The sequence below is a fragment of the Drosophila innubila genome (genome assembly GCF_004354385.1).
Source record: "Drosophila innubila isolate TH190305 chromosome 2L unlocalized genomic scaffold, UK_Dinn_1.0 4_B_2L, whole genome shotgun sequence".
Taxonomy (NCBI): Eukaryota; Metazoa; Arthropoda; class Insecta; order Diptera; family Drosophilidae; genus Drosophila; species Drosophila innubila.
The window spans coordinates 26,038,389-26,052,065 of record NW_022995372.1 but is presented as its reverse complement, the minus strand read 5'-3'; the positions used below and the strand labels follow the sequence as shown (position 1 = coordinate 26,052,065).

General features: G+C 35.5%; 4 protein-coding genes across 5 annotated transcripts; 1 reads left to right on the top strand and 3 right to left on the bottom strand.

The window, feature by feature from the left end:
* Positions 1-966: 966 nt before the first annotated feature.
* Positions 967-2,116, bottom strand: LOC117781045. Its single transcript, XM_034617761.1, has 4 exons — positions 1,850-2,116; positions 1,526-1,770; positions 1,298-1,471; positions 967-1,244 (listed from the first exon to the last, which is right to left on the bottom strand). Exons 1-4 carry the CDS (start codon positions 2,066-2,068, stop codon positions 1,034-1,036), a joined length of 849 nt encoding a protein of 282 aa, XP_034473652.1. The 5' UTR covers positions 2,069-2,116; the 3' UTR covers positions 967-1,033.
* A 5,565-nt stretch (positions 2,117-7,681) lies between these two features.
* Positions 7,682-8,828, bottom strand: LOC117781043. 2 transcript variants are annotated; one of them, XM_034617759.1, is made up of 4 exons: positions 8,571-8,828; positions 8,264-8,508; positions 8,033-8,206; positions 7,682-7,944 (listed from the first exon to the last, which is right to left on the bottom strand). In XM_034617759.1, exons 1-4 carry the CDS (start codon positions 8,787-8,789, stop codon positions 7,734-7,736), a joined length of 849 nt encoding a protein of 282 aa, XP_034473650.1. In that variant the 5' UTR covers positions 8,790-8,828; the 3' UTR covers positions 7,682-7,733. The 2 variants fall into 2 exon arrangements, with proteins under 2 accessions (XP_034473650.1, XP_034473651.1); XM_034617760.1 differs by having other exon boundaries at positions 7,773-7,944; positions 8,008-8,206.
* Positions 8,829-9,935: 1,107 nt separating this feature from the next.
* Positions 9,936-11,516, top strand: LOC117780980. Its single transcript, XM_034617684.1, has 2 exons — positions 9,936-10,384; positions 10,441-11,516. The coding sequence occupies exons 1-2, from the start codon at positions 9,951-9,953 to the stop codon at positions 11,315-11,317; spliced, it is 1,311 nt and encodes a 436-aa protein (XP_034473575.1). The 5' UTR covers positions 9,936-9,950; the 3' UTR covers positions 11,318-11,516.
* On the bottom strand, positions 11,461-12,554 carry LOC117780981 (PRA1 family protein 3). The gene has a single exon (XM_034617685.1). It carries the CDS (start codon positions 12,268-12,270, stop codon positions 11,644-11,646), a length of 627 nt encoding a protein of 208 aa, XP_034473576.1. The 5' UTR covers positions 12,271-12,554; the 3' UTR covers positions 11,461-11,643.
* Positions 12,555-13,677: the final 1,123 nt, after the last annotated feature.

The following is a 13,677-nucleotide window of genomic DNA, read 5'->3' as shown; positions in this document are numbered from 1 at the left end:
CTTTTATGAATAGTACCACACATACTCAAAACCTTTCAAGCACTAAGTTTGAAATTTTTTTGTTATCTGATTTGAAGCTAAACATCTCTGATGACCAGTTTTTCATTGGTTAGTTAAGAGGTTTGATAACTAAATCAGAGATATTTTGACGTAAAATGTATAGAAATTAATGTAAAATTGGAAATGATCTTTTTGATAAAATGTAAGGAAACATTGAAAACCAGCCCTGAGTGGATTTAGGGAGTTAAAAGTTTGTTAGGCATGAATATAGGGGCACCCCATGCCTACGCCCTTGAATAATATATAACAGTAATTACCATAAAAAACGAATAATCTTAAAAACTGTGGTCGAGGTGGTTTTTCGCGATTTGCGGGGGCGAAAGGGGGTGTGGCTTGAATTTAAAACAAACTTGATCTGCGTCGGGTCTATAGAAATCTGTGTGTCAAACTTGGTTACTCTACACCTTTGGAGACTGTGTGTGAAAGTTTGGTATCTCTATCTTTTATAGTCTCCGAGAATTGGGCGCTCACACAGACGGACATTGCTATATCGACTTGGCTGTTGATGCTGATCAAGAATATATATTCTTTATGGGGTCTGCCACGCCTCATTCTACCTGTTACGCACATATTCTTTAAAACAAACTTAATAGACCCCTATACTTTTTTTAAGTATGGGGTCTAAAAACTTGGAATTTTACACAGTAGTTTTAAATTATTTATTTCATATACATAAATAAGATATAGGTTTCATTATAGGAACTGATAATAATAATTGTAATATTACATACCCTTTAAGATATTTCGAACAACTTCGAGCTATTATTTTTTCAACTCTTAATAGGTTCTAAATTTCATCTTAATTTTGGAATTTATAAAACTAAAACTGTTTTCAAAAATGTTCAATTATTTTTAATCAAATTTAACCAGTTGTGAAGATAATAAGTGTAAATAGAAACAGATGTATTTCAAACAAAAAATCGTTTATTGCCAGACAATTTATAAACAAAATGTGCGCACGCTAACTCACAGTTTAGCCAGTCCAATAAATGTAATCGATCATTTGAAAGCCCAGTTTCTCAAACATTTTCCGCGAGGCTATATTCTCTTTGACAACTGGTGCGAGCACTTCGTCGCCCAGTTTGGATATTTTCTTGGCAAGACAACGAACCATCAAACTGCCTAGGCCGAGACGTCGATGAGAGTCCAAAACATGGAGAACGCCCAATGCGCCAATGGGCAATCTGCGTTAAACAAAACTTTTATAGATCTGAACTGAGAAATTTAATACACTCACCTTAAGCAACAGGCTACCAATTTTCCATCTGTATCAAAGGCACCAACTGAGACATTGTAGAGTATTAATCGTCTGATAAACTTGACGGTGTATTCGGTACCATATCTCCAGAGATTATTAACAGTCAGAATATCCTCAGTGTCTAAACTGCGCAAGCTAATACCAACAGGTGGACTGAAAATTTTAAAGATTAATCGATTTTTAGACTATAACAATTTTCTGGCGTACTCTGTTGAAAAGTGTGCAACAATTTCCCTAGGGGCTTTGTACCAGGCCGTCTGTGTGGTCTGAACATCCTCGTTAAGAGCACTTCTTTTATAGTCCTCAACTGCTGGCAACAGACGCTCCCCATAATCGTGTAGCTTATAATGTCCATCCGTGTATGACAAGCAGAGAAGTGCGTTGGATAAGCGCTTCAAATTATTACTGAGCGTGTTAAAATACACAAATTTGTACTTGACGTCATTAATTACCTAAAAATAAGTTTGTATGTGAGTAAACTGATCCACAGTATTTAGCAAACAGATTACATGTATTAACTTATGTACGTACAATCATTAAAAACGTGCCGTCGTTCTTCCAGTCTCCGTCTAGCGATAAACACTTTACATCAAAATCAGGTTCTTTTTCAATCCATTTGATACAATTATTTATCAGATTATATCCAGAAGGTTCTGTCCTTCTCTCCTTATAGAGTTCCAGTAAAATACTCCATTCGTTTGGCGGTATCTCGACAAGAGAATGCGAGTTTGTTTCCAAGCACTGCGACATATCTTTCTATCTTTAAAGCTGCCCAACAACTGAGAGTAGTGTGAATTTGTCGTGGTTTCTTTTCAAACCCCGTACTTAAAAAATGTACAGGGGTCTATTAAGTTTGTTTTAAAGAATATGTGCGTAACAGGCAGAAGGAGGCGTGGCAGACCCTATAAAGTTTATATATTCTTGATCAGCATCAATAGCCGAGTCGATATAGCAATGTCCGTCTGTCCGTCCGTCTGTATGAACACCTAGATCTCAGAGACTATAAGAGCTAGAGACACCAAACTTGGTATTTTGGTTCCTCTATTTTGCAAGCAGATTAAGTTTGTTTGTTTACCGCCTAAAAATCGACATACCGGCAGGCAGATCAAGCTTGTTTCCATTTTCGATCGGACGACTACGTCATATAGCGCCCATAGGATAAATTGGTCGAAAATCAAGTTTTAGTATGAAAAACTTTTTTGTTTTATGAGATATTATAACCAATCTTATTGAATAGCATTTAAGTTAGTCTTATGCATCCTTACAGAAGCTGGTTCACTATATCATATAACTATATCGGGCGAAAATCAAGTCTTAGTATGAAAATCTTTTTGTTTTATGAGATAGCGTAAGCAAACTGACAGAATATGCTTTTAAATTTGTTTTTTACATCCTTTCCTGTTCAAATCGGTTTACTATATCATATAGCTGCCATTGAAACAATTAGTCGAAAATATAATACAGCGCCCTGCAAGGCCGTCAAGTGAACAGCATATTTTTGAATTTTTAGCAGTCTTAGCTTTTTCCATAGTAAGTACGGGGTCTCCGACAGTCGAGAATGCTCGACTGTAGCTCTGTCCATCTAGTTGTTAAAGAGAATGATATTTTTAATCATCCATTAATGTGGTTGATAATGTGACGTCATAAACAACGCCTCTCTCAGCTGTGTGAGCAGCATTTATTACAATGACATGGCCCAAATATGTCCGTGTATTGGTGGGCCTCATAAATAGAGGTTACGGTCAGAGAACTTCAACGGGTAAAAGATGTTCGATCAGGCTCGAACGCTGACTCATAGTTGGTTGAGCGATCGGAGCGGATCGTTCGAAAATTCACTCAGCCGATCTTAAAGAGCATTATACTTTCACAAACTTATATAAATTTTTAAAATAAGAAAATTAATAATGTTTTTTCTCCTTCCTGTGTTTACAAAATCCCACAAAAAAAACCTCTACACGAGGTAAAAGTCTAGTGACGAAAGCAATTTCTAGCCCCAAAATTTCTGATTTCCAATTTTGTGACGAACAAAATTTAGTTTAATCTAAATACTGTAAATAAAAATATAAATTAATAAAAAAAAAAAGCGAAAATTGGATTGAGCACTGTGAGCAAAAAGGGTGAGCTTCTTTGTACATAAGAATTACTTTTTGCGCAGTGCCAAACTGAAATGGCTTCGTCACTCGACTTTTACCTCGTGTAGGGGTTTTTTTTTGTGGGATATCAGAAATTTTTGCAAATGCTTTTGCTTTTGACATTGTAACTTCAAATAACAAATTTAGTTGTTGAACGTATTTCATATATAAAAAAAATTTTTCCCTAATTATAAAGGAAAACTGGGGCTCCGCCCCCTGCTCGCTTTGCTCGCGTTGCTACAGAGGAGCATATTCTAATATCGGAGACCCCGTACTTACTATGAAAAAAAAATTTTTCTTACTTGGACTTCGCCCGATCGTTTTATGACATCTATATGATATAGCGGTTCGATTAGAACCAAAAAATTTAAAATTTAGTTATCCTTTGAACCAATTTAAAACTTTTACTAAAAGGTCCCAACAGCCCCATTAGCTGCAATCATTTAAATTTTTCCCCTCCCACTTACACCCCCCAATCTCATGACCCAGGTGAATTAGAAAAAGTAAGTAGTAAGCCATTTTGTAAGTTAGGACTAAACCTTTCGATCGGTATATAGCTCGATCTGATCGCACAGTCGTAGCAAATTTTCCAATTTAGCTGTATATATTGTTAGTCGCCTTTCGAACCCTTCGTGATGCTTTCGTCACTTGCGCGAACTACCGTCCGCAGGGATATGATTAATAAAGCTTCCGATAAGATATTAGACATTAAAATCTATGGTGGAGAATCGTCTGGGCATATTGGCAAACCTGTCCCACGTGAATTAAGGGGCTTGTTTGGAATTATTATACTAAGGCTTCATTTAAAATTCAAAAATATTTCTGGCACTTCAAATTGCATCTTGCTATAAGCCATAATAAAGCCACTGTAGTTTGAGTGATGTTTTGTGAATTTTATTTTAAGTGATTAAAAACATGCCTTCACTTGGAAAACAAAATTAAATTTTGTCAGTTAAATAATACTATTATAGAATGCAAATATGGAAAGTTTTTTTTATCCTGTAGGGAACTTCGCCCCCTGCTCGATTCGATCGCGGTGATGAACCAAGGTGAGTGGGCCGATTTGAATAAAATTTGCTTAGGATGTATAAGACATAGGCAGACACTTGCCAGTATTCACATATCAACACCAAGTTTTATTAATAGTCTCGGTTTTTTGCGAACTATGTCCCCCACAGTGGGCGTGGAAAAATTTTAATATTTACTGGATCTGCCTGAAATTATAGGGAGGCTACATTCCAAATGTACGCCTAACTCTTACCATCTCTAAGATCTTTTAGTTCATACGAGCAGACGGACATAAGTGCTGATGAAGAATATCACTGCGGACGGCAGTTCGGGCTCGTGACGAAAGCAGCACGAAGGGTACAGCTAATTTGGAAAAATTAGCTATGACTGTCCGATCAGATCGAGTTATATACCGATCAAAAGGTATAGTCCTAACTAACAAAATGGCGTTCTAAAGCTTTTTTAATTCACCTGGGTCATGAGATAGGGGGGTGTAAGTGGGAGAGGAAAAATTTAAATGATTGCCGCTAATGGCGCCGTTGGAGCCTTTTGTTAACATTTTTTATTTTTTAAAATGTCTAATTAAAAATAATCGATTAATACCTCGATGACCCAAATCCGACAACTGGTTGAAAAGATAACTAAATTTTAAATTTTTAACGGTCATCTCAAAATGAAATAAAAAGTCAGTTTATTTGTTTGTTTGTTTGTCAGTTTGTATCAAAGCGCTAAAAAAGCTTAGATGTAATGATGGGGATTTATTCCTTTTCGAAAATCTAGAAATGTTTGTTCTACGACTTTTTGAAAAAACCGCTAGTTTTGCGGAAAAACGCGAAATCCCGGTAAAATTGAAACCTTAACAGTTTCCGAACCATAGAATCTACAGATATGTCCTATATATCATTGGAAAGGTGTGTTAGAGAGCTTTAAGGCTTACTTTTAAACTTTTTATCTAAAGTACTTAGGTAACTTATTTTATAGGTGTAATAAGGTTTTTAGCTTATATTTTGGCTTACATTAGTTTTTTGGTATATGAAACATAAATTTTGGTTGAGGGGTTTGGAATATATCACCTGTTAAGTGAATAAATACTTTTTTCTATCGGTCGAAAACCACGTTTTAGTACGAACAACTTTTTGGTTTTATGAGATATCTCAACCAAACTGATACAATTTGCATTTAACTTGGTTTTATATATTCTGACCAAAGTTGGTACAAATCGGAACACTATATCATATAGCTGTCATAGGACCGATCGGGTCAAAACTAGGTTTTAGTATGAAAAACTTTTTTGTTTAATGAGATATTTTAACCAAATTGATAGCATATGCATTTAAGTTAGTCTTAAAAATCCTGACCGAAGTTGGTACTTATCGGACCACTATATCATATAGCTGTCTGCTGACTGTGAAAATCTTTTTTGTTTTATGAGAAATCTTAACCAAACTAATACAATATGCATTTAACTCTTTATAATAAAAAATTTTTTTTTAAATATGAAATAAATTCAACAACTAAATTTATATATTATACTATTTGCCTGCATTAATGATAAAGTAACAATGTCAAAACAAAAGCAATTGCAAAAATTTCTGATATCCTTAACAAAAGAACTCTACACGAGGTAAAAGTCTAGTGACGAAAGCAATATCTAGCCCCAAAATTTCTGATATCCAAATTTGTGACGAACAAAATTGAGTTTAATATAAAAATTTTAGATAAAAATATAAATTAATAAAAAAAACAAAACAAAAATTGGCATTCGGCACTCCGCAAAATGTAATTTTTTTGTACAAAGAAGCTCACCCCTTTTGCGCACAGTGCACGATGCCAATTTTAGTTTTTTTTTATTTAAAATTTGTATATTAAACTCAGTTTTGTTTGTCACAAAATTGTCACAAAATTGGATATCAGAAATTTTGGGGCTAGAAATTGCTTTCGTCACTATACTTTTATATCGTGTAGAGGTTTTTTTTGTGGGATATATAGATACTAAAAAAACATACAAAAAAAAAATACTAAAAAAAAGTATCAATCTTTAAATAATATTAAATAAATTATACTTTTATAATTTTAATTAATTTTATTTTTTCATTTAAGTTTTAGTTTAAAATATTTATTTTTCATCATTTTATTTTAATCAAGGCTGCAAACCTCCAAAATTTTGTTAAAGGTTCGGCTCGGCGATTCGAACTATAGAATAAAATGATGAAAAATTAATATTTTAAATTAAAACAAAAATAAAAAAAAAATTAAGCTAGACATCGGTTCGATTCGCGAATTGGTTTATATACCCCCTGTACCAATCTCACACAAAAAAGTATTTTTATTGTTATACATTTTTCTCTACATTTTGAACTAATTAAATTTTTTTGTTTTTTAAAGAAATCAAATTTTGATGATAATTAAAATTTATTTAAAGATTTAAATTTGACTAATTTTAACCCGAAGTCTTAAATAATTGCGTAATATTAGAAAACCATAAAATTTATGTAATTATTTTTTTTGATCCGAACCTTTTATCGTAAAGTAAATAATTTCAAGAGTTCGGTTCATGATGTTCAGTTCGGCTTCGGTTCAGCCGGTTTGCAGCCTTGATTTTAATTTTAATCAACTGTTCTAAGTTGACATTGAATAAATAAAAAATTATTTAAAATTAAATAAATAATTTATTAAAATGTGTGTACATAATTGCGGTTATATACAAATTCATTTACATAAATATAAATACTTTTGTATGTATGTACCAGAGAGCTGCAACGGGTATTTTCAAGTATGATCGAACATCAGAGCGAAAGAGTTGGTTTAAATCCACTCAGCGACTCGGTCGCAACGGGTTCGATCGAGTCACAGGACTCTTTGTTTACGATCGAGTAGCGGGTATGATTTTTTTGCTTTCGATAAACTCGGGTCGAGTAGCGCTCGAGTCATACGATCGGATTGGATCGTGATCGTTTGTGAGCGTTCGTTTTGATCCGACCACGTTCGAGTAGCAACGATAGTCATGGATCGTGATCCTTTGTGAGCGTTCCTTCGATCGAGTCACGAGTCATGATCGAACTTGCTGACTGATATAATTTTATTGTGATTGTTCGAGTATGATCGAAAACGACAGTGTTGTTTTTGTATATGTCTGCTTCTTCTATTACGTAAGTGTGCGCATGTAGAACTATGAGAACTGCAACGGGTAAGAGATTGCGAAAAATCATTTTTAACTAAGCCGTTTCGTTTATTTTTTAAACTTTGTTATTGCTTGTAAATATCTTAATATCAATTTAAAAATAAAAATAAGCATTATCAATTTTCTGAAATTTCAACTTTGAAAACAGTGCATTAGATGGCGTATTCTCTATAAGTACATCGGCCAGAGGTTCCTCATTCAAATCAGATATTTTCTTGGACATATAGCGCACCATCAAACCACCTAGACCGAGACGTTTATGGGATTCTTCAACTTGCAGCAGGCCCAAAGAACCCAATGGCAATCTTAAAGATAAAATAGTTTTATAGAGTCATATAGTTTTCCTTTTCTGTGGCACTTTCTATAACCTTATGTAACTGAAAACAAATTCACCTCAAGCACCAGGCTATCAATTTTCCATTAATATCGCAAGCACCTACTGATATATTGTGGTCTATCAAACGTTTGACAAACTCCTCGGAACCCTCTTCACGATGTGGCCATATTTCATTTATACCTGCAGCATCTTCAGTTTCCAGTTTGCGAAGTGTAATACCAGAAGGTGGTCTTACGAAAAGAAATGTTTAATAGCTTTCGGATTACGTAAAATATATAGTTTCTTACTGTGTGGAATATTTAGCAACAACTTCCTTACTAGCCCTGTACCAAGATGTCTTCAATAAATGTCGCCGAGTATTATCACATTGTCTTATATAGACATCGGCTGCAGGTGCCAAACGCTCTCCATATCCATAGATTAAATACTCGTCAGGGGAAGATGATAAACAGAGAAGAGAATTTTTCAAGCGTTCCAGATTATTGCTCAAAGTATTAAAAAACAAACATTTCCTTTTGAAACCATTGTTAGCCTAAAAAAACCACATGCTTTGTAAATAAGAATAGAATATATAGATAACATGTAATTTATTACAATGATAATAAAGGTGCCATCGCTCTGCCATTCACCATGTAGAGATAAAAACTTGACGTCCAAATCCGGCTCCTTTTCTTTCCATTGAATATAATTCAATATTACATTATATCCAGTAGGTTCAGATCGTTTCCCTGAGTAAAGATTCAGTAAAATATGCCAATCACATGACGGTATCTCTACAAGAGAATGGGAATTAAATTTCCATTGCTGCGTCATGTCTTTCCCACTTAAAAGCTGTGCACGAACTAAACTTGTCTATATTCGCTATAAGTTTGTATAATCTAGGAGACGGAAGTTCTATCTTTATAAGTGGGTCGTATAACTTTTAATACTATATGTGTGTAGTGGCTAATCATTAAGAGGTACACATAAGCACTACGATTAATATGCGAGTAAAAACAATTACATTTTTATATTATACTTATATTTGAAATTTACTGCCCGCCAATCAAGGGTTACAAATTCGCTTCGATAACAGCTAAGCTATTTATTCCATTTGTGACGATAGCAGTTCTAAAGGCCTAATTTGATTTTCAACGGTAGCGAAACAAAGAAAATACGCTTAATTTTAATTAAGCACCGCCAACACTTAAGTGGAAAATATAGCTATTTCTGGATGGAAATCATTATTGCGTGCACTTTTGCATAGTTTTAGAAGAAATTCTAATAGCAAAATAGCTGTGATATAGCTATAAAATAGCTAATTTGGCAGCCGTGAATAAATGATCAATTGAACTAAATAACCAAGAGTCAGGGACGCATTCTATTGGTGGGTAGCTCAATCTAGAGTTGGGATTTCTAGTTCAATTTGGCGCCAGTAGCGATTAATTGAAATTTAGGTATTGCAAATATCAAAGTACCATAACTGTGCAATAAATTAATAATCTTAAGATAATCTTATATTCGAAATAACATATAATTAAGGTAAGCATTTTAATGAAGGTTTGAGGCTTTTCATCCCAAGGGTAGAGAAGTTACACATTTATATGTGAAAAAATATTTAAAAATGCAGAAAGTTCCGGAAAAAGTTCTGCAATAATTTAAAAAATTCTAGCTTCAAAATTAAAAAATCGTTAAAAATCAAAAAAAAAAAAGGTGGAAAGGTTTCAAGTTACAAATTTTGTCAATTGACCTTAACTGATGCATACGCATATGAGAACATTTCGGCTGGGTGGCAGCATTTGGCCAGGTGGCGACGTTGTGGAAAAGCGTACAAAAAATACAAAAACTAATTTCAATAAAATAAACAAATTAAACTATACAGTTCATGAAATACTGAATAAGTTCACTCGTTCATTTCAGTGACCCGCTCATTTGAACTTTTTTAGAACGAAACGACCCAGCTTTAGTTCAATAAAAGTTATTTTGCATGTGGGCATGGACATCAGCGATATCCAATGGCTGCAGAAAGTTGTCCCTTTAGCATATAAAGCTCTAAAAACGCTGTCAAGTTGTCCAAAGAGATTGTGTCCAACATCGACTTCACAGCTGTTATCATCTTCTCCGTTAATCGAACAGCAGGAGGAAACAGCAGTACCCGAAAGCAGCAGCAAAAGGCGGCGTAAAATTCAAACACTTCACAGTGGCAGACAACGTAGAATTTGGGTGAGGAAGGAGAATCTCAGCCGGGATGTAGACGGGCTCTTTGCTACCGCTTTCTACAATGCACGTAATCAGGAAGAATTTTGCATGCGCACCGGCATGACGCCACAGGTGTTTGATATGCTCTTCAGTTTGGTTGGCGAGCAATTGAATAAAAATTCCATACGCAGGCCAATATCTCCAGAATGCCGATTGTTCCTGACCTTGGTGTGAGTTAAATGCAAGAAGAGTATGAAGCTAAGTTTCTAAATGATTACTTTTACAGATACTTGACCAATGTGGAGAGTATTCAGGATTTGTCAAAGGCCTTTGAAATGGGTAGCTCCACGGTGCGTGCCGTTGTACCGGAAACCAGCGAAGTTCTATGGAATACACTTGAGCCAGCATTTATGCCACAACCCAATTGGAGCAATATTGTCGAGGGCTATCAGCAGACATGGGAAGTGCCCCATTGTCTAGGAGCCGTGGATGCCAAGCTACTAGACGTGGACTACAAGGGAGCAAATGATATCATACTGCTGGCCAGCTGTGATACAAATCTTAACTTCACCTGCATTGACATTGCCACAGTGACAGATGCTGTTGACAACCAACTCCATTGGCATTATGATTTTGGATCTCAGTTACTTGATCTACAGCTGGTCAATATATTACCACCAGAACCATTGCAAAGTGGAAAAGACCAGAAGGATCAAGAAAACTTTGTGTATACCTTTATAGCAGATTCTTCGTTTCCCATGCGAGAGCATCTTATAACACCCTATAAGTCCAGATATCTGGATTTCGATCAGTTTCATTTCAATCGGCATTTATCTCGTGCTCTGGCTGGCAGCATTGATAAGGCCTTTAATTTGTTGCTGTCTCGCTGGCGTCTCTTATCACAGCCACTACGTCAGAGTCCGAGCAATGCTGAGAAAATAGTTAGAGCCGCCGTGGTGCTGCATAATTTTGTCAAGCAACACGAGGAAACATACTGTCCAGTTGACTACTTGGAGGAGTTGTCAATGTGCCCAATCCAACAGAAAGTGCCAAATTCATTGTTATCCAGCTGTGAGCAGCGCTTAGTCAATTGCAATGCGACAATTCGATTACAAGACTGCATGAAAAATTTATTAAGCGCCAAGTTGGAGTCAACTGCGTAGAATAATTTATTTATAAGCTTTAATTGAGTAATATGACGCAATTCCCAGGAGGATTGACAAATCGAATGTACATGACTCACGTCCCACGTATGCACATAAATTAATTGTTAGAGTCGTGCTTTCAACGTTATACTTGATGGGACTTTATTGACATTAACATTTATCGTAATAATAGCAAAATACATTGGTAATAAAATCATATTTAAATATTTAAAAAAAGAGAAGATCTAATTATACACAATACAGTGATTTAAAGCATCAGCATGCCTAACTATATTCAATGAAAAAGGGTGCTCAAACATGGCCAACAAAGCTCCAGCTCTATTTTAGTTAATGACGCCATCAGCGCGTACATTCAATGCATCCAGCAGTGCTCCCATGGGAGTAGATGGTCCAAAGCTCTCAATTGTGTTGGCCAACTTGTTCTTAATGTTCCGTAACCGCAATGAGGAGTGTATAAAGGTCACCGAGATGGGCAAAAGCAGTGTAAATGCCGTCAAGAGCACAGCACTAATCAAATGCAAAAACAAATAGCCAGCCAACAATGCTCCCGCCAATATGTACCACTTCTGTTGGGCATTTTGAGCTGCAAGAATTTGATTGCCACCAGTTAGACGGCTGGCAATGAAGTTCGTCTTGGATTTGGAGCTGAAGAACTGCCAAATGATGGCAATAATCAAGGCTTGAACTAACAAACCGCTCAAGATTTTAGTGGGATTGAAAATGATCATAACCACATAGATGGCCAGAAAGACAAGGAAATAATTGGTTTGATAGTACAGCAAATTTTTGACCACACGATTGCCCCACTTGTCAAAGTCCTTTAGATTAGGCAATTGGAAGCGCGCCGATCCCAGCACAAAGTCATCCAGAGTTCGCAGTGGTGGCAACTGCAGGTTGCCGGACAGCGCTGCAGCCGCATCGCCAACGGAAGATGTTGATGGTGTCGACATTGTCTTTGAGTATTTCTTCTTGTTGTTGTTGTTGTTCCTCAAACTCTGCACCTCGTTGGGTATCTTCTCGTAGTTGTTGTATTTACTTAGTCTACGCTTTAATTGCTGCACTTCCTCTATATCAAACAGCTGAGACGCCAGCTGCCTTAACTTCGCCCGCAAGCCTAAATTCGTTGATTCTCGGCCAATTTTTGGCAAGAGACGTGCACGTTCGTCTGTTTTATGCCAATCGTAATCTTCCTCGAAATCACTGTAGGACCCGGCGTGCGTGTCCAGCGTAAAATTTTATTTTATTTCGCACTTACTCACTTCTTTTTTAAGTCTTACAGCGTGGCAACCTTGAACCCCACAAAAGAATTTCAGTTAATTCGAGCGTCTGGCAACCTTAAAATCTGATCTAAATCATTTTTAATTTCAGTGCCTTTTTCCCAAAATGGTATTTTTGGTAGTTTTTCAAAGCTAGAATTTTGAAACAATTTTCAGAATTTAACTTCTCGCCCAGAGGGGTGACGAGCTCCCAACACTTATAGGATATTTCACCTTTGTTTTATCTAATTTCAAATTAAAAATTTTCATCAAATGATTAATTTATGAAATATTATTGCTGAATGAACTAGAAATCAGTTCACAGTTGAATTATAAGCTGACCAGATTTATCAGTCTGTAGAAACAGCGGATCAAATCGATCGGAATAATATCAATGGAACTTATCACTTAAGTAAACAAACGAACTAAATACCTGATTCAGTTGATTCGAATCGTTGATTCCAAAAACAAAAGTTGCCGCTTACACCAATAATGCTAAAAATATGCAAAGTTATATTATCAATCGATTTGGCATTATTTTGGCCAGTTCGCAGCTGTGTGATTTTAAAGTAATAAAACCTTTTTTGTTAGATGTTAATCTTTCGGAAAATGAGCATATTCTGTTGATTTGCTGAAAAAAAGTTTCTCCAGACGTGCTCGCTGTTAATAACAGGTCCGTGAAATGTTAATTTATCGATGATAAAACATATGTTGTGACGAACGGAACTGGTCTAGGTGAACGACACCAGAAACACTGTTGTCAACTTATCTATCCTATAGCTATTTCTGGCTACATTCAAATTTCAATAGCTAGAAATATTTGAAAATTGCTTTAAATTAAAAATCAGGCTTATATCAGCTATGTGTTTCTATTCATATTTTTTTAAGCACTGTGCAAAAGCTCACGCAAGACACAGGGCGATAGTTTGTGTAACTAAGTTTAACTTAATCAATACAAAAATTTTACAAAACTGCAACATTTTTTTAAATTATATCTTTAAAATGAGATAAGTTGCCGCTTTAGAAAAGTCTGAAAATAGACTTAAGTCTGCAAAATATTTCTGCCAATTTTATTTTGTTGCCGTCTCGGTCTCCGCTGGT